General features: G+C 43.4%; 1 protein-coding gene across 1 annotated transcript in view; it reads right to left on the bottom strand.

The window, feature by feature from the left end:
* The window catches only part of LOC103253895 (NADP-dependent malic enzyme, mitochondrial), a 149,186-nt gene that overhangs the window by 40,478 nt on the left and 87,710 nt on the right, over positions 1-20,998 (bottom strand). Inside the window, exons 2-3 of the mRNA XM_008052099.2 lie at positions 17,263-17,396; positions 15,308-15,457 (exon numbers count right to left, since the gene is read on the bottom strand). Of these exons, the coding sequence (XP_008050290.1) occupies positions 15,308-15,457; positions 17,263-17,393 (281 nt within the window). The 5' untranslated portion in view covers positions 17,394-17,396. The remainder of the gene's footprint in view (positions 1-15,307; positions 15,458-17,262; positions 17,397-20,998) is intronic.

Raw genomic sequence — 20,998 nt, forward strand, 5'->3', positions numbered from 1 at the left:
CAACTCAAAAAAAAAAAAAAAAAGATTTCAGATTTCTTCTGTCTGTTCACTGCTTCTTCCCATCCTTCCCTCCATGTGACAAGGACTATGTGGAAAGCGCTGTGTTGGGTGCTGGGTATACAATGGTGAACAACCAAACTTGTTTCCTGCCCATCAGAAGTTTATAGTCCATTAGTAGGGAGAATTCTGGAGGCAAATAGAAAGCTTCAAACCCTGGGTTCAGTTCTATTTCTATTTGTACAGCTTTGGGGAGTCACTTACCTCTTGAATTCTCCACCTCCTCATGGGAGAGGGAGCTGTCCTGTCAGTTTCACAGGGCAGTTAGCATGATTGCATTTGAATTCACCCTAAAACCTTTGAGGTGCTATATAAATGTAAGCAATAATTGCAAATTAAGTTTAATTCAAATAGTGGAGGCAATACCTCTCTCTGTGCACAGTGGAGATGAGGAAAGAGTTAAGGACTAGGAGGCAGGAGGCCTGGCTTCTAGTTTGCCATTTCACTGACTTGTGTCCCTCCCTTGTGAGCAGGGTGGCACTTCTCCTTTTGGTCTTGGTTTGAGCTGATTGATTAACACCATGATCTTGTCAGTGTATACTGCAAGGGGAGGTCAATCTGCAGAAACGCAGAGCTCAAGGGTCTCTTAAGAACTAATTAATTCCATCTGTTCCCACATCAGATTTCCCAAAGAGATTTGACTCTGTTTTCAAAGGCCTCTTGGGAGGCAAATACCTCAGCCTGTCTTGGAGCCCAGTGCTGGGAGTTGTCTGGGAGAGTTCGGGAGTAGGTTGCAGGGGGCATACAGGTAGCACCTGTGTTGGCTAGAGTTCTCCACAAGCTGTGCTGAGGGTTTTTAAAATGTGGTGACCATTAAATATCCTGACACAAACTGAAAGGAGAATGATGGGAGCAGGAGCCCCATGAAGTGCTTGACATATCCTTGCTGTATGCCTAAAAGGCTCTGCCTGTGCAGTTATGAAGAACCCGCCCAAGACACAAGCCCCAACTTTCTTCCTGAGGTTCCTTAACTGGGCACTGTGATGTGACATGGCAATTCAGAGCCCCAGTTCACCCCAACTCCCTGCAGGGGACTCCAGTCCTGAGACATGAATACGGACTCCTGCAAATACCTGTTGCTAAATTCATTCATTCTAGGAACCTGTTTGCCTTTGTTCTGGCTGTTTGAGGGGAAGGGATATATTTGTGGAAGCACACACAATTCAGAAATGCTGAGTTTTAACAATGTAAGACTAGACAGATTTCAATATGAAGTGGGTAGATTCAGGTTTGAATCCTGCCATTTGCTTGTCACATGGCCTTAGGCAAGTCTCTGCCTCCTCTGAACCTCTGTCTGAGGAAAATAATACACTCACTTCTTAGTGCTCTTGCACGATTCAAAGATAATAAAGGCAACTCGACTATCACAGCACTGGCCACTCAATAAAAGGAGATGGTAGTTGTTATTATATAGCTCACTGTTCTATTTTTGGAGCCCACGCTCAACTTGTCACAACTGTAAGTCTACCATGACACAGTTCACAGTTTGATAACCCTTCCACTTACTAGCACCTTCACATCCAATTGATCTCTACATTCTGCTGACTCCTCTTTCTTGGCATCCTGTGCTTCCACGCCTCATTTCTATGACCAGGAAACCGTCAGACTCTTCCCTCCTCATGCTTCAGCTAATATGATAGTTCCCAGTGGGCAATCCTCTTTAATCCTCCGAGAATTATCCTCTTCAAAGCTTTCATGACAACTCTCCCCTACTCAAAGGTAGGGGAGATCCCTAACTGACCCAATTCAAACTCCCCACTTTGCCTTACATCCAGTCTTTCTCTCCTCATCCTGAGAGTGAAATGATCTCCTTACACACCCAGCACTTGTGGACAGCCCTCTGTCCTGGAGAATAGATGCTGTCACCAGAGAGAAGAGGCTTATGAAATGAAGGACATGATAAGGAACAAATAAAGAGTTACTGCACTCTGGAGCCCGGGTGTGAATCATGGTTCTACCATGTACTAGATGCATCTCTTTTGGGGTATTTTAACTCTCAGTGCCTCACTTTCCTCTTCATAAACATGGGTCTAATAACATTACATACCACAAACAGTTGGTGTGGGGCCCATACTAGTGAATCCCCTAGAAGAGAACCTGGTGCACTAGAAGCTCTGAATAATTAAATGTGAGCCATGTTCCATGAAAGAGGCAACCCAAGTATGCCCTCAGGAAGGGAAACTGCTTTCAGTTGTAGGTAACAGAAAACTTTGAATTAACTGACTGAAAAGAGGAAATCAGTTTCATATAACAAGTCCAGATATAGGTGGCTCCAGGATCTGTTTATCAAGTGGCTCGACAATGTCACCAAAGACCCAGGCTCTCCAAGTTTCCACTTTCTCATCCTTGACACTGTAGGCTTGGTCCTTGGGCCATTTTACCTGGGGCTGCAGGATGACTGTTGCAGTTCCAGGCATCCCAGGCAACATGGACTCGTCCAGGGAAGAAGAGGGCTCTCTTGTGATGAGCAAAACCCTTACCAGAAGTACTCTGGAAGATCACCTTCACAGCTCTTTGGCCAGAATTTGGTCACATGTCTACACCTGAATTAACCATTGGCAAGGGGACCTGACCACTATGATTGGTTGGGATTTAGGATCCATTGCCTGGTTCTGGAAAGGGCCCAGACTCTCAAAGCACATAACCATTTGGAGGAAGACGGATAACTAAAAAGTTGGGGTTGTTAAGAAGGAGGAAGTGGCAAACAGCAGTGTCCCTTACACTGCCAGTCCTGAGTTTATGATTTCTGAGCTTGTTCCAGTCACATGCCTTGTCTATGCAGTTCTTCTGCTTGGAACTCATCCAACAAACATTTGTGTGCTAGGAACTGTGCTGGGTCATCTTCCCAAGGTGAATTCAAATCCTTCTCTTGAGGTTTAGATCAAGAACCAACAATTCAACTAGAGATTTCTTATCAATGAATTACCTAAATACTTAAAAAGCAAACTAGACAATTCGTGCCACACTTCACACATTGGCTTAGAATTGTTTTTTCTCAGTTGGGCTATAAACTCCTCATGAATGGAAACCAGGAATAAGCTTCCTTATTCCATCTGGATCTTCCATGTACCATCCACTGAAGACCATCCATAGAGATGGCACTTAAACAGTGCTTGTTAAATCTGATCATAAGATGGTTTTTAAGTGTTCTCTCCGGCAGACGCTTAAAGATACAATGCTCAGCACCATAGGAGATACAGGAAAGAACAACATATAGTTCCCCTCCCCCTGAAACTTGTGATTCAGGAGAACATATATAAATCGTGTGAAGCTGGAGATGTCCATCTTCTACCACCCACCTTACTCTTTGCACTTTTGATCTTTCCATGTGTCCCCGCCAGTAACCTTCTGGACAATGCTGACAACACCTCATTGGGTCACCTTGCATGAGCCTTGTTTCTATTCCCAGCACCCTAGACAGGACATCTTAATCTATTCCTTCCTCATCCTTCTCCCTTTGAGATAAAATTTATCCTTTCTAAATCCCCATCCCAATGGGCTTGGGAAATACTGACTTAAGAGTCTCTAAGAAACCACTTCATAGATAAAATTTTCAGTGTTACCACTCCAGGGCACAAAGAAAATTTGAAGGGATACCTACACTGTAGGTATAATGGACTAATACAAGGAAATGAATTAAATGGTTTTTAGGAGCTGGCCAGCTGGTGGTGGGTCCTTTTCCAGCAAGGCAGTCTTCCGTTTTCAACAATCCTTTACTTTTCCTCTAGCACAGAACATTTCAAAACATTTGCGCTGCTTGCAGTTTCTCCTAAGAAGCCACTCTTTTGGAAAGAAACTCAGTGTGAGTAAACACAACCTTTAGTGCATTCTACAGGTTAATGGGACCTCAAGGTTATCTGAGGAATAGTGTACTCAACTCGGGCTCCTATGTATGTATGTCCTTCCCAGAGTAAGGAAATTCTCCCCACACCTAAGCTTTTGATCACCATGGCTGGAATTGCCAGGAACAAAGGAGGAAAAGGACAGAGCCAGATAAAAAAGAAACAAAAGTCAGTTTGTTTAAATTGCCAGGGAAATCTGCCTTTGGCTAAAGGAAGTCAAACCCAGAACATCCTGTTCTAGTTAATAAAGTTCATCTGTCTCCAGTTTAAGTAAGGAAAGTATAACGTTAGTATCTATGTGGGGCTGCCCACCTTCACTCCCACACAAACTCATGGATGGCTAGGGAGTGTCCTCTGACCTCCCGACAGAGCCAGCCGCTCCTTTTGGATGCTAAAGACTCAGGCAGGTCACATGCACTTAAGTACAAACTCACTTTTTTGCATGCAAAGCTTAAAACTTCCTCTTAAAAAAGAATAATTCCCATAGCAATTGAAATCCATGTATTTCAGATACAAAAATAAATGTTCCTTCTTTCCTCCATTTCTCTGTTCCAAAGCGTTTTTCAGCAATGTGGGATCTAGGTACAATTTAACATACTCCATGTGACATTTATGTCAAATAACAGCTGAACAGTCTCATGTTTTGGAAGGATTCCTCATGCCACCTTCCTTAAATCTATTCCAGCATCAATTCCCAAGCCACTCCACCAAACACAATCCATGACAGATCCTGGGTTGCCCAGCTGGTCTGTCTGGGAAGGTGCCCATTCGTGAATCAGAGCTCTCAGCAAAAGTGGCACTCCTGCAGATAAGCCTGCAAGCTTTTTCTTGTCAGAAAATGAAAAGTATGTGTTTCCATTCACTTTTGCATGTTCCTGCCTTACATGCCAAAAATCTTAGAGGCAAATTTATAGCCACAGTGCACTAATCTGTTTGAAAAATTAGAGACCACAAAGGTTGGTGGAATCCCTGAGATGACCTAGTAAAATCCTGATTTTATAGGTGAGCAGAGTGAGGCTCAGAAAGGGGGAGGGATTTACAGAAGGTCACATGGCTAGTTGGTGACAAGAGCTGGGACTAGAAACCATATTGCATGGCTTCCGCCTCTTTCTACTCATGCACAGTGGGGCCTGAAAGTGCTTACTCCCTCTGCTTCCTTCAGCTCATGTCTACTCATTTTGCAGTGAACTACATTTCACCAGCCTTTAATCCATGGTTCTCAAAGCTGGTCCTGTGCCAGCAGCATCAACATCACCTAGACCTTGTTGGATATATCAATTCTTTGCCCCATCCTAGACTTGCTGAGCATGTTTGAACAAGCCCTCCAGGTGACTTTAATGCATACTAAAGCTCAAGATGCCTACTTTAATCTGTTAGCCCCCTCCAACCTATTAACAAGGGGATCCACTTACTAATTAGATCCACCTGATTTCATAGTTCTTTTTCAGTTTGGCTCCTCTAGTTATCGAAGGCAGAGATTCGCTTAAGTTACCTCTGGAGAAAGTGGGTTTCTTGTAGAGTTGTGAACAGGAACTGGAGTGGATAGCTGATGATGAACTGAGTCAGCTCTGGGGACCAATCGTTCTCTCTGCCTTTATCTCCTCTCTCCACAGGGTTGTTCCTTTACTTCCTGTTCTTTTTTCTATTCCTTCATAACTGGCATCTGCCATTGGCCCACCATGACCTGACTCTAAAATCTAAATCATAGAATCCATTTTTTGCCTTAATTTCCCTTCCCAATTGAATTAACTATATAACTTCTATGTCTCAGTTTAAATTCCTGAAAAGAACTCCAACAGGCCTAGCTCATCACTTGAGCCAGGCTACACGGGCCACTTAGTCACCCAAATGATAAGGCACCCTTCAGGTTGATATCTGCTCCCACCTAATCATTTATTGACATTGGAGAGTGGGCAGTGTAATGTTACCATTATAAGGTGAGTAATTACACAGGGGAGGCAAGAGAATGAGAATGCAGCTTGGGAGAGCCTTCTGTCTAGTGATAGCAGCTTCCGAAGGAAATTGGGGGAAGGAGGAAGACAGCATATGTGAAACTTTCCCCGACCCCACCAACCCTGTGGATGGAGACATGGAGGAACCTGGCTGTGGGGCTCAGCGATTTATCTTGCTGAAGCGTTGGAGATGAAGGTTCTGCTATCTTACTATGACTCTAATCTTCAAGTACACTTCCAAGCTAGGATGCATGTTATCAACTCCCTAAAAGTCCCAGGAACTGGGAAGGAACTTCAGAGATCACCCAGCTCAATGGTTCTCAGTCCTGGCTGCCTATTAGAATCCTCTTTAGAGCTCTGAAAACTAAAGGTGGCTGGGCTTCTCCTCAGGGATTCTGATTTAAAGCTCCCCAGATACTTATAATGCACAGCCAGGACTGGGAATCACTGTTCTAACTCTACCCTCTTAATTTCACAGGTGAGAAAATGGGCTCAGTCACATAATGTAACCACGGCTCACTTAAAGATCTCATTTCTAACTTGGATATAGAATTTGGATTATTAGGTCATCAAGTGTTAAAATTGGAAGCGATCACAGAAACCATGTAGCCTAACTCTACCATTCTTATTAGAGGCTAATGAGCTAAGTGACTTGCCTAAGGAGTCATAGACAGAAAGCGGGTGGTAAGGGTTAGAACTCAGATCTCCTGACTCCTAACCCAGTGCTCTTCCATAATAGCCAAGGCTAAGGGGCTGAAAGAGCCAGATGAGAAGCTAACCAGACCCAGCTGCAGACCTTGAGCTTGCTCTACTCAAGGAAGTTTTCCAGTAGCACAGCTGAAAGAGTTTGGCATAGGAGTCTGGGTAGAATTGTATGATAAACAATCTTGGCCAAAGGAATCAGTGCTTTGGTGCCCTGGGATCAGGCAGGAGGCTGACTGATGATGCTACTAGTCCTTGCTTTCTGCCTGCCTTCCAGTTGTGCTGAGAGTATGTGTGTACATATGCATCCCAATCAGCTGACAGCTGGGTTGGAATCATATTGTGATGTCCTCAAACACTGCCCTGGGTGTCAGGAGTCTTCTCATTTACTGAGACAATGTTGTCTTTGTTTTCCAGAGTGACTTTGATAAAGGTGTTGATACCCACTGGGCCTGTTTATGGTTGGAAATGGGTGCTAGTGAGTATTTAGGAAGCAGCGGCATGTAATTCGTGTCCCACTAGTTTCATGGGTTTCCCTTCCTCCCTCCCTCTCTTCCTCTATATGTGGGACTACCAAGTGGAGGTGGTGGAAGAAAAAAGGTTCCAGTGCAACAGAACGAGGTTCAGTAGCCTCACTGAACAGGAAGAAGGAAACCCCAAGGAGGTGAATATTAGCCTTAACATACTCTTTTATGGGGTTGGGATGAGGAGAAGAAGAGGTTAAAAAGTACACCCCCCGCCTGTAATTCCAGCACTTTGGGAGGCCAAGGCGAGTGGATTGCCTGAGCCTGTGGGTTCAAGACCCACCCTGGCAACTTGGTGAGCCCTTGTCTCTACAATAAATTAAAAATTAGCCGGATGTGGTAGCACATACCTGTAGTTTCACTACTTGGAAGGCTGAGGAGCAAGGATTGCCGGAGCCCAGCTGGTCAAGGCTGTGGTGGCCAGGAGCATACCACTGCACTCCAGTCTGGGAGACAGAGTAAGACTCCAACTCAAAACCAAAAAAGTATACCCCTTTACGCTTATGAGAAACTTCACAATTAATTAAGCATGTTCACTTGCATTTAGCTCATCTGACCTTCACAATGTCCTTCAAGGTGGCTGATTCCTACAATCTGAGCTTGAAGAGGTCGAGTAGCCTGGCTCCAAGGCCACATGGTAGGGGGAGCTGATCCACTACCTCTGACTCCAGCCCCAGTGCTCTGTTCAACATGGTACACTGTCCCTCTGGTGTGTGTGTGTGTCCCTCTGTGTACAGACCTGTCTGGAAAGGGAGTTTATGTGAAGGCCAGAATGCACATGGCATCATGTTGACCAGGGTCACAAGAAGCTGGGTTATAAATTCAGGAATCACACAGGAACTTGGTTCTGGGTTAGCTGTGATGTTTTAGATAAAGTAGCCTTAGTTTTCATCTAAGTAAAAGAATAAGCACCTTGTGGGTTGTTGTAGGGCTCAGACATAACATATAGGAAGTAGCTAGCCTAGCACCCCATCATGAGCTTTGCAAACATTCACTAAATGGCAACTGCTAGTATCCTACATACACGTTACTGGCCTGTGTGCAGAACCCCACCTGTTTGCAGATAAGAAAGATAGCAGTTTGGCTTTCGGACAAGGGCTACTGACCTTGTCCAAAATCCAAATAAATCTTTAGGTACTTTCAGCAGAGCCTCCAGCTCCGTAACACCTAGCCCCACTTCCCAGCCTCAACTTTCAACTTTCTAACTAATCACGGCCTGCTTGCTTAGCGAGTATATTCCTCACATATACTCGCTAGTGGTTCTGCTAGTTAAGCTCAAGGACAGATGATTTAAGGTATGAATCAAACAACAGAGTTTGGTGGTATTTCAGAGGGCTGGAATGCCTTCAGCAGGCTTGCTATATGGTGACTGAGTCAGATGACAAATCCTGGGGGTGATGGGGCAGGAAGTTCACAGCTGCTAAGCATCTACTAGGCTCAGGCCCTTTACTTTTGGAATCTCACAGAATCCTCCCAAGCAGCCGTGGGAACAGGTATTGTGCCCATTTTACACATGAGGAGATTGAGGAGGTGATAAATTAATCATCAGAAGTCATCAGGAGCTCAGATTCAAAGCTAAGCCTGGTTTCAAAGTCTGTGCTCTTTCCACTACCCACATCCCAGCCCTCTGACAAAAACTCTCCTTCGAGCAAAACTTTAGTCAGGTTCCTGAGTTCTTTTTGTCGAGGCCAGACCTTGGGCTTCCCTCTCTACCCTTGTAGAATCCAGTCAGGGCAAGTCCTGTTAAGCCAGTTTAGCATGAAAATCACCTACCTTTGTGATCTTAGCCCCCCTCAATATCTTGTGACCCTGGCCTGCCTTCGGTAATGTTCTCATCAGATCAGTTTAACCAGAATCCTCTTATTTTTCATGTTTTAGCCTAGGAATTTTCCGCCCACTGACCCCCACCCTGTTTTTTGGTTATCAATCCCCATGGGTCCTTGCTAGAGTCAGAGTTGAGTCCAGTCTCTCTCCCTGACTGCAAGACCCTGTTGCAGTGGTTCCTCTTTCTGTATTCCCACCCCTGAATGAAGTCTGCCTTACCATCTCTAACAAGTGTCACAAATAATGTTTCCTTTCACACTTCCACCTGAAAGACGGTGGCGCGCAGTGAGACTCAACACCCGTTAAGGCATGGAAGCAGGGGTGTGGCAGGTTTTATAGAAATTTAAAGCAACCTGTCGGTTACCTATTGGTCGGCAGGTGAGGTATTTTTGGAATTGGCAGGGGCTTTCGCGGGCGCGGGAACGGTGGGCTTTGTTGTGGAAGAAGAACTCGGAGAGCCTTGTCTGAGCCTCCATGTTAGTTTGTCCGGGCGCCTTCTTAGGCGGGAGTGCCATTTTAGGTGGGGGCCATGCCTAGGCTTAGCCTTTGGAGGGGGCGGGTTCCTCGTGGCTGGCTGGGGCCTTTCACCACCACCTGTAGAGGTTGGACCCTCACAATGAAACTGGGAATTGTTAGGTGTGTGCACATTGCTCCAGGAGGATGAGGAGTGTGAAGACAGGGCTGGCCAAGAGGGTGGTGGCCTGGAAAAGGGACAGTCTTCACCAACACTCAGTACCCTATTGACTTCCTCCTTGCACCCCACCTCTGGGTTGAGTTCTAGCCCAGGCTTCCACCTGGCCTCACCTCTGGCTTTCATCTCTTTGGAGTCACATACTAGTGACACTCAGGGAGCATTCCTTTGAGCTAGGCCAATGGAGGCACGTGCTAGGGGAGGGGCAGGGGAGGCTCCAGCAGAGCTGAAAACCTTCTGCTGTGTTTATCTGCCCAGGATCGCACAAGTACCCCCTGAAATACTTGGGCGTCTCCTTCCAGGTTGTGAGGTGATGCAGTGCACCAAGCGTGTTGGAGGCTCAATTTTAGCATCAGCTGGACCTAATTAGCTTTGGTGGGGGGCCAGACCCTTCCACAGAGGACTTCATTGTTCCTGGGAACCTGACAGGAATGTTTATCATTTCAGAAACTGAGAAGGCAAAGGTGCTGACTCCTTCTTGGCCTCAGGGCTGTCCTCCCTTCAGATGCTAATCCTTAAAGCCATTCCAAGCAAGGGCGACGCAGCTCAGGGCTGGGGTGGAGCCCAAAGTCTCATTTCCCTCAGGAGCAAGGCAGGTGTGGAGTCGATACCTGGAAAGCAGCCAGATGGAATCCTAGAGCAACAGCTCAGAATGTCACATGTCAAATAACTTAATTGGATAATCATCTGAAGAAGGGTTTGTGCAAAACATATGTGGGAAGTCTGTACCAAGAGTGTGAGGGACTAATCCAAGAAGACGGCTCATTCTGCCTGAGCCTGCCTCGCCTCACCCAGCTGCAGGCCCCAGGACCTGGCTGGATCAGCTCCTCCCAGGACAGGCTTTGGAAATGGTATCTAGCGATCCCCACCTGAGACCTCCGGGCAGTCAAAAGTTCCTAGAGCTGCAAGGACACCCCACCCTGAATGCCCACCTAATGCACACAGTCCTAAACAATAAGAGGTGGTGGTTCAGACTGCATGGACTGAGTCCTAGCTTTCTTGGTTATAAATTGTGTGAGGTAGGTAAGTCATGTCTCTGTGCCTCAGTTTTTCCATCAGCAAATGGGGTGATGATAGGACTATCTCTTATGGGCATTGTGATAACTAAATTCCTTAGGATATGTAAAGATTTTAAGATAGAACTTGGCCTTCTGTAAGCAGATGTTCTGCTTTTCTGCTGGTTCCAGTCCATCTGTAGGTTCCCTGAAGGGACCGTCGCATGCCTGCTTATCACACTACATGCTCAGTCTCTGTAGCTTCCTCTGCTTTCCAACCCAGGGCTGACCTGGCTCTCTGGGCACAAGTGGTTGGCAGAGCCCAGTTTTCATCCACATGGAACCCACTCTGGGCATCACTGACCCCTGGAGAACCACCAGTGGATATGAGTTTGAATCAGCTCTCCTTTAATCCAACCCTCTGGTGAAGTGAAGGAGACAAGGACTTCCTCTTGGTTGGGTGGATCCACTTGTGAGTTCTCCCCAGCCCCTCTCCTCTCCTGTTTCACCCATCATGAGGTTCCTGAGGCCATCCATTGTAGCCAACAGGAGATGGGAGATGGGCATGCTTGGATCACTGTAGACAAACACTTGTCTCAGTTCTTTGTGTGCATCTTTGAAGGCCCAGCTCAAATGTCACCTCTTTGGCACAGATTTCCTTGATTCCACAGTCAGAGTTCTGATTTCACCAACTGTTCGCTATGTGATCTTAGACAAGTTCCTTTCCTCTGGCCACCAGTTTTTTCAACTGTAAATTGGAGATATTGTAACCAAACTAACCATACAAGACATTGGGAGGATCTGTTATAATCTAGCACATGTAAAGGCCTACAGCCCTCCCTTTGCTTTCCTTTCCAGGCACAGATGATGCGGAGGTACCCAAGTGAGCTGACCGCCCAGCTGACTATGAAGCCTATAAAATCAAGCCCTTCTCTGGAATGATCCTTATCTCTCTCTCTACCTATGGAAATAACTTTGAGGGCCAGCCTGAATGTCATCTCGTCTGTGAAGTATCCCTGCTGCCTCCCAAGAAAATAAATTTCCCTTTTTCTTGTACAAGGGGGACCCCACAAACCCCAGAATTTGTTTTTTAAAAATTGTGCATTTATTTTTACATGTTTAAACTTCAGTTGCCTTCAAAGTACTCTCCGTTTGATGCAATATGCCTACTGAGGGGCAGGAAACACGTTGGATTCATTTGTGTATTCTAGACCAGTCCTTAGCCAGTAATTGTCACGGCTAAAAACAGTTTTTGAACTCATCAATCTTGATGCCTTTTTGTGCTTCTGCCTTTTTTTGTTTCACCTCTTCCACATTACAACACATTTCCCTTTGAGGACTTTTTCATTCGAGAGAAAAAAAAAAAGTCTGGGGGAGTGAGATTGTGTGAATAGGGAGGGGGGGGCACTGGGGTCCTGACATTTTTGGTCAAAAACTGCTGAACATTCTGTGTGGTGTGGGCAGGTGTGCTTGTAAATCACCATCATGAAATGGGCAAACACGTTAAAAGAATCACCCCCCAAAAATATATTAACTGAAGCCGGATGCAGCCTTTCACAACCGTACTAGCTGGTACTCTGATACAGATGGGTTCCTAGAACACGTACCTCGCCAGGGAAGCCTGTACTACAAGGGGACCACACTCCAAAAGATAACTCAGGGTTTTTTTTCAGTCCCCCCTGGTATTCCTATAATTTTTTGTAGCTGTTAAATCACTTATTTCCTTTTCACTTTTATTATATTTAACTTATAATATTATATCCTGGCCTCTCATTGTGCTGGTGAATGGCATGAAGTCAAGAACGGTATTGTGTTCTTTGGGGTAACCTCATCAAGTTTAGCATGATGCCCAGCACCTAGTGGTTGCTCCACAGATGTTCAGCACCTCAAATTCAATTCTGGTTGTTTCCCTGGATTCTAGAGTAGGCTCTGAAGGCAAATTCTACTTTCATTAGCTTGTGGCATACATGGGATCCTGACTCTGATGCTAGTTTACTTGAAACCAACTGAACCCACAATCTAGTCCATAGGAGCCTGTGGAGTGAGGGCTTCCACACACCCTGGCAAAGGGAGGTGGGGGTGTAATGCCCTTGAATTTCTGTAAGATTCTAGTTCCTGCCAGAGAAAGCGGTAAGCCATAACTTAAGAGATAGAGGGAATCTCCAGAAAACAGTGGTTCTGGAAGAGCAAAATCCTGTATGTTTGCACAACACTAGGTTTGGTTTACCTTCAGTTAAAAATGTTAGTTTGTTACTTGTTCTGTGACTCAATGTTCTTTATAAAAACAGTATTTAAAAATGCATGTGTATAATATGACTCTACATCTTCCTCCTACAATAGTTACTCTTCTGAAATGTCAGTGAAAGAGACACTACATTTATCTAGTTCCAATCTTATGCCAGGTACCTGATCCATCCTATATCATTTACTCTCATGATAGTATTGTTACCTCCATTTTATGAATGTAGAAATAAAGGCTGAGAGGAGATAAGAAACTTGCCCAAAGTCAAGAAGACTGCATTAGTCCACTTGGGATTGCTATGAAGGAATATCTGAGGCTGAATAATTTATAAAGGAAAGGGGTTTATTTTGGCTTATGGTTCTGCATGGCACTGACATCTGCTGGGCTTCAGGAGGCTTACAATCATGGTGGAAGGCAGAGAGGGAACAGGCGTGCCACAATGGCAATAGCAGAAGCAAAAGGAGGGGGAGGTGATGAAGAGAATGAGAACTCACTAATGACCACCAAAAACGGCACAAAGCCATTCATGCGGGATCTGCCTCCATGGAGGCAGTCACCTCCCACTAGGCCCCACCTCCAACGCTGGAGATCACATTTCAACATGAGATTTGGAGGGGACAACAAACTGTATCAGAGATTAAAACTCAGGGCTGACTGCACAGGCTCTGTTCTTCACAGTGAGTGAACAACATTATTTTCCTAATCCAGTGACAATTACTTGCTAAGTACTGGTCTAGAATATATGTAAATGGATCTAACATGTTTCCTGCCCCCTCCAGAAATTTCTGTTCTACTAAATAGAATAACTAAAAACATAAAACAAGAAGAAAAAAACCCACAGAGTAGAAGTATATGTGATGCATTATGGGAAAACTGAGAAAGGAGCAGTCAGTTGAGCCTGAGGAGGTCAGGGAGAGCACCACAGAGAAACTGACCCCTGGGGGTGGGCCTTGAGGATAACCTGAATTGTAAAGGGTGAAGAATGAGGAAAGGGGAGAATTTAGGAACTTGGGACATGTGTGCAAAGACATGGAGGAGAATGTCTGGTGTACACCCACTGATCTATGTACTCGCAATAGATCAGTGGATAGATCAGTATAGCTGGAACCTATGTTGGTAATTTTGGAGATGGGCTGTGATAGCTTTAGCTCTGTCAAAGTGTTGGACTTGATTCTTGAAGCCCCAGGGGCTGGCGACAGCCTTGGAGGAAATGACACGAGTTGCTCTGAGAAGGAAGGACCATTTCTGAGTTGGAACAGGGAGGTAAATAGGGTCCTGTATCCTTCAGAAACATACCATCACTCCCAATTTCTCTGCCACTATTAGTTTCAGGAATGAAAGTGAGAGGATGGGAGTCTCCTTTCTGTTGAAAGAGGCAGGTCCTGACATAAGTGGTCCCCTGTATGATTCCCAAACCTTGGCTGTTCTGAGTGATGAAGATGTGTTTTGCAATAGCTGGACACACTGCCGTCAAGATGATCGTGTGCTAGCTTTGCTAATGGCAACAGTGGGACCCGGGAAGAAAGAGAACAGGAGTCCAGAACACTCTGTATTCCTCTTGCAATTCTCAACACGAATGCTGGCTTCCAAGTTAGAAGATTGTCTCTCCAAATTAACAAAAGCTGTTCTAAACCCATGATTACATGTTTCTCATGCAACACATGATTTAAAAACACTGATTTATAAATTTTATATAAATGTAAATTACACATCTGTGCACAGTATGTTGCATATTTATATACTCTCACACAGACTAGAACAATGTTCTATTATGTATAATAAACCCAGGCAGCTCTTTTATCATAAGGTTAGAACTGTGCATTTATAATGATTAGGCACATTCCACCAAGGACTCTTGGAAAATCTTCCCATGTTTTTCATTTTTTTCTTTAATGTATATTCTGAACTCATCATGCAGGAAAAACAAAAATATAAAACAAAAAACATGCAAGTGATTTCTTTTGAATACTGCCTGAAATTTTTTGGCTCTGAAAGAAAAAGCAGTGCCAAAGCTTTGCTTAATAAAATGATATTTTAAGTGGAATCTGAGTCAAGCCCAAAGGAAGGTATAGTGGTTCTTTGAGACGGCAAAAGAATTCGGCCTTTGGTATCCAACACTCCATTATTCATTGGCCTGAATTGGCAGGAGAGCTGTTGGCACACTGGAGAAGACCAGAGGGAATGGGGGAGGTGATAGGTAGATAATGAGAGAAAAACAATCTGAACTGTCTCTCATGCCAACTCAGAGCATATTGGGCATTTATTATTGGGAGGTGGAGAAGATTTGATACCCCCTTGCTAGCTACTCTTACAGCTCATTTCTCTGCTTAAGGGGTCATTTTCCTGAGCAAGTGCTTAGAATCAAATGCCTCTTTGTTGGACTACTGACCCAATCAAGTGTTAGCCTTGAGGAAAAGAAGTTGTGTATTCCCCTCTGTGAGAAAACCCCTCCCTAAGCCCTCACCCCATGTGGCTCACCGGGGCCTGCGGAAGGTCAGGCCATAGTGCTGGCAGGCCAGCCCCACGGTGGGTGTGTACACAATCGGCATGAACTTCTCTACGTCTGAGGTCAACACTCGGTAGAAGAGCTTCTCATTCCGATCTTGGAGGGTCATGAGAATGATGTACCTTGGGAAGGGAGAGAAGAAGTAAGCTGTCCACTTGAGCTCACATGAGGCAGTACACAGGTCCTCCATGTCTCTGAGTGGAAAGGACAGAGGCCATGCTGCGTGAAGGCCCGGGGCTCCCACTCCTGCTCGGCTACAATGGCATGTTCAGGGTCAAGTTGCCCATCTGCCCTGAGCATGAATTTCGACATCTCTGAAATGTCAAGAGAATGTCCTGCTTATGTTACTCATTATTATACATGGTGTATGTACTGTCCTAAATATTTTACATCAACTCCTTTGAAACTTCCAACAACTTGTGAGGTAGATACTATAATTCTTGCTATTTTAGAGGCAAGAAGACTAATATAGAGATAAATTAACTCCCCCAAGATCTCATGGCAGAGGAGGGATTTAAACCTAAGTAGTCTGGCTCTGGAATCTGTGCTCTCAACCAGTGTGCAAGACAGTCGATTATGTTATTATATGGACATTAATGAATGCAATAGCATAATGATATTCTAGGGGTGGGGTATGGTCAATTGGTTGAATTCATTGTTTAATTTCTGGTTGGTCTTCAGAATGACTTGGCTACACCCCATTTGAGAGAGAATATTTCACCTTGGCTGCAGTATGGCCTTGGAGTTAATGTAATATTCTTTGAGTTTAGTGCTGTAGGAGTAGGATGTAGGGGTGTGGGCAGAGACTTGCATGCTCACTACCACTGTGAGGCAATGGATGGTATACGGGGGAGGTGCACAGAAAAAGCCTGACATGCTGCTGCCTCTAGGGAGACAGCCATATCCTCAAGAACCCAGTCGTAGCCATTTAGTTCTATGGATACACAGGAGGATCCCTGACCTTCCGATATTTCTGCTAGAACCTCTAACATAGTACCTAGTATGTGCCAGACACTGTTCTAATTACATCACAAATACAAATGCATTTAATCTTCATAATAACCCTATGCATCAGGTACCTTTAAAAAATTCATTGTACAGATGGAGAGTGGCCCAGAGAGGCTAAGTTATTTTTGCTTTTAAGAATTAGAATATGAACTTGAACTCAGTCTGGTACTGGAGTCTAGTCTTATAGTCACTAGGTTCTGCTGCCTCATAGCTATGGCATAGCAGAGAAGTGAAAAAAAAGGGAAAAAGCACAGCCTCTGGAACTAGCTGTGTTCAAATCCTGCCAGTGCCAACTCATAGCCATGTGAACTGGGAAGTGACTACCTTCTTCAGTGAAGCTAATGAAGCTGACCTATGATTCCCTACTGGCTCTGTGTCTATATCTCCACCGAGAAAACTCAGAGAAGGGGCAGAGTTATTAATGGCCACCCATGCCTCTAACATATGACATCTGAGTCTGACCCAAGATATCCTCCGTCCATTTCCCCTTCCCCCACCACATTCCCTTTATTCCAGGACCCGAGCCACTTCCTTAACATACCTGTGTCTGCCCCTTTGCTTCACCTCTTCCTTCTCAGTGAAACACCCTCCCAAACCCCACTGGTGTCTGAAAGTCTTGTCAGTACTTCTTGGGCCAACTCAGCTCCCACCACTTCCCAGGGGCCCTCCCAGGTTCTACTGGTTGGAATGCGGTTTCCCTTCTCAGTTCTCCCAGGACACGTCAGCTGTGCCTCAATCTTAACAAGCCTTGCATCCCAGGGAGACCATCACTCCTTTAGAAGGCAGGGCTGGGTTTGGCATCTCTCTGGGCCCTCAGCCTCTCCTAGTTTGAGAATTCCCAGAAAAGTCTCTGAGGACCATGGAAAGCAGTCTGCTCAGCCCAAAGATTGGGCAGAGAGAATGGACGTTAGGCACTGACTTGTCCAGGTCACTCTGCTGCCGCTCGTAGTATCTCATGATCCGGAGGAGCTGGACATCCTGGCTCAAGAAGCAGGGGGGGATTAGGCCGTGGATTCCAAGCTGCAGCCTTTCTTCAAGTGTAAAGGCCATCCCCTGGGAAGAACAAGAAAAAAACACACACATAAATGGAAACGTAGGAAGCCGAGGAACTGAAGGGGTCCTATCCACAGACAGGCAAAGAAAGTCAGTGTGACGTACTAGAAAAGGCTGCGACTCAAATCCCACCTCTGCTATTTCAGTAGGACAATGATCTGATAATCTTGGGCCAGTTACTTTGTTACTTTTGAGCTTCAATTTCCTCATGTGGAAAATAATCTATATCATCAATTTTTAATTTTGTTTCTGTTTTTAAAAAACACATTTTATTTTTAGAACAGTTCTAGATTTATAGAAAAACTGAGGTGACAGTACAGTTCTGATATACTCCTTCACCCAGTTTCCATATTAACCTCTTCAGCATCTTACGTTAGTATGATATATTCATTAGAGTCACTGAACCAATAGTGACTCATTATTATTAACTAAGACCTGTAGTTTATTCAGATTTCCTTAGTTTTTTCTAACCTTTTTTTTTATTGTCCCAGAATGCCATCCAGGATCCTGTATTATGTGTAGTCTTCATGGCTTCTTAGGTGCCTCTTGGCTCCAACATATTCTCATATTTCTCTTGTTTTTGATGACCTTGACAGTTTGGAGGGGAACTGGTCAGGTATTTTTTGTACACTACTCCTCTACTGGAATTTGTCCAATGTTTTTCTCATGATTAGACTATGGATATGGGTTTCTGGAGGAAGATCACAGAGATAGAGTGCCATTTCCATCACATCAGACCAAGGGTACACAAAACCAACATGGTTATCACTGTTGATATGGACCCTGATCACCTGACTGAGGTCCTGCTAGTCAGCTTTCTCTACTGTAAAGTTAATCCTGTTTTGGAATTCTCAGTCAGGGAAATTTGTCTCTTCACCATCATTTTTTAAATTTGTTCAATCATTTGTTTATATTAGAATGGACTCATGAGTATTTTTTTTAGACTTTGGGTTTTAAGCCAATACTGCTTTATTTATTTTGTCACTCAAATTGCTCCCAGTCTGACAAAGTTACACTTTGCAAGAACACTTTCAGCGGGCTCCTGTGTCCCTTTGACCTATTCCCATAATGTAGCGGTACTGGGCTTTTTGTTTGTTTTTAGCAATTCCTTACCTTCTGGCACTACAAGATGTCATTCTTGCATATTCCCTGCCCTGGTTTTAGAATAAGTCATTTCTTCCAGGAGCTCTAATGCCTTATTGGAGCAAGATTTAGGCACTAGTAACTACTTGTGCTCCTTGCTCATTTCTAGCCCCTCCCAGCTGACAGAGAAAGAATATAAATATGTGTATACTAAAACTTGAGTATAAGTACATATCTATATTTAACCATCTGAACCTGTATTAAGCTAAACGTAAGTTCCTACTAATGTCTCCAATTCTCACTCATGACCACATGGATCATTTTAGTCCCATTACCTTGCTGATCTACAAATTCCCACCCCGGCAGTAAAATACTTGGCTCTCACTATCTGCCATTTATTTGCTCAATTGCTCGATTCTCGTATACATATACAGCAGGTGTCAAAATTGCTAATCTGGACCACAGTGGGAAACAACATTATAAACTAGAGTACAGTGGGGTTTTGTGCAGTTCAGAGTACAGTGGCTATGTGCAGCCTAACAAACCCCATTCATTTCCAAAGTTACTTAAGTCAACACTCTTTCCCTCTACCCTCTTCACTGAGATTGTTACGTATGTTTGTAGTGCAGTTAGATTCTCTTGTCATAGTCTGCATTCCTTTCTGGGATTCCCCTACCTACTAAATAATTTTTTAAAAATATGGATACATTAAGGTTCATTCTCTGTGCTGTGAAGTCCTATGGGTTTTGACTTTTGTCATCATGTCATGCATCAACCACTACAGTATCATACAAAATAGTTTCAGTGCCCTAAAAACTCCCTGGGCTTTACTTATTCATCCCTCCTTCCTTCTCTAAACCTCTGGCGACCACTGATCATTTTTGCTGTCTATACAGTTTCACCTTTCTAGAATGCCACACAATTGGAATCATCAAGTATGTAGCGTTTTCAGACTGGCTTCTTCCACTTATAAATACACACTTAAGTTTCATCCATGCATTTTCATGGCTTGAGAACTTGTTTCTTTTTATCACCGAATAGTCTGTACCACGGTTTGTTTCTCCATTTACCTATTGAAGAACAGCTTGATTGTTTCCAGTTTTTGGTGATTATAAATAAAGTTGCTACAAATACTCTTGTGTGGGTTTTTGTGTGGACATAAATTTTCAAATCTGTTGGGTAAGTACATAGGAATACGATTACTGAATCATATGGTAAGATTATACCTAGCTTTGCAAGAAACTGCTAAACTGTTTTCTAAGGTGGCTGCACCATTTTGCATTTCTACTAGTAGTGAATGAGAATTTCTCTTGCTCCACATCCACTCCAGCAACTGGTTTTTTGAATTTTAATCATTCTAATTGATGTGTAGTGGTGTGCCATTATTGTTTTAATTAGCAATTCCCCATAGACATATAATGTTGAACTTCTTTTCATGTTTACTTTCCCTCTGTATGTCTTCTTTGGTGAGTATCTGTTCAAATATTATGCTCATTTAAACTTTGTTTCTTTAATTGTTGTTAAATTTTAAGAATCTTTGATCCACAGTTGTAATACAATCACTATCAAAATTTTAATGACTTTTTTTTTGCAAAATAAAAAACTGATTCTCTAATGCATATGGAATAGCAAGGGACTCAGAACAGTCAAAATAACTTTTAAGAAGAAGATTTTGAAACTTACTATAAAGCTACAGTAATCCAAACAGTGTGGTACTGGCTTAAGAATAGACATATATATCAATGGAATAGAATCAAGAGTTTTGAAATAAACTCATATATCTATGGAAAAATTTTTTTTTTTGAGTTGGAATCTCACTCTGTCACCCAGACTGTAGTTCAGTGGCCGTGGAAAATTTATTTTTGACAAGTATTCTAAGTCCATTCAATGAAGGAAAGAATAGTCTCCTTAAGAAATGGTGCAAGGACAACTAAATTTCTACATGTAAAAAAAAATGAAGTTGGACCCTTATCTCACATTATACACAAATATTAACTCGAAATGAATCAACAATCTAAACATGAGATAAAAACCATGAACTCTTAGAAGAAAACATAGGGGCAAATCTTCATGATTTTAGATTTGATAATTCTTAGCTATGACACCAAAAGCACAAACAACAAAAGAAAAATTAGATAAATTAAACTTTGTCAAAGTTAAAAACAACTGCGCATCAAAGGACACTATCAAGAATGTGAAAAGACAATCTGCAAGATGGAAAAAATATTTGAAAATCATATATTTGATAGTGGTTGAATATATAGATTGTCTAAAGAACTACAAGATAACAACAAAAGAAAGATAATCCAATTAAAAATGGACAAAGAACTTGAATAGACATTTCTCTAAAGAAGATATACAAGTGACCAACAGCCCATTAAAAGGTGTTCAGCATAATTAGTCAGTAGGGAAATGCAAATCAAAACTACAGTGAAATAATACTGAACAGCTGTAATTTATTTATTTTTAACATATTTTTTATTTTAAAATTGTGGGGTACAGTTAAGGGTTAGGTATAC

This window comes from Carlito syrichta, unplaced genomic scaffold (assembly GCF_000164805.1).
Source record: "Carlito syrichta isolate Samal-C Ts95f unplaced genomic scaffold, Tarsius_syrichta-2.0.1 Scaffold256397, whole genome shotgun sequence".
NCBI classification, from domain to species: domain Eukaryota; kingdom Metazoa; phylum Chordata; class Mammalia; order Primates; family Tarsiidae; genus Carlito; species Carlito syrichta.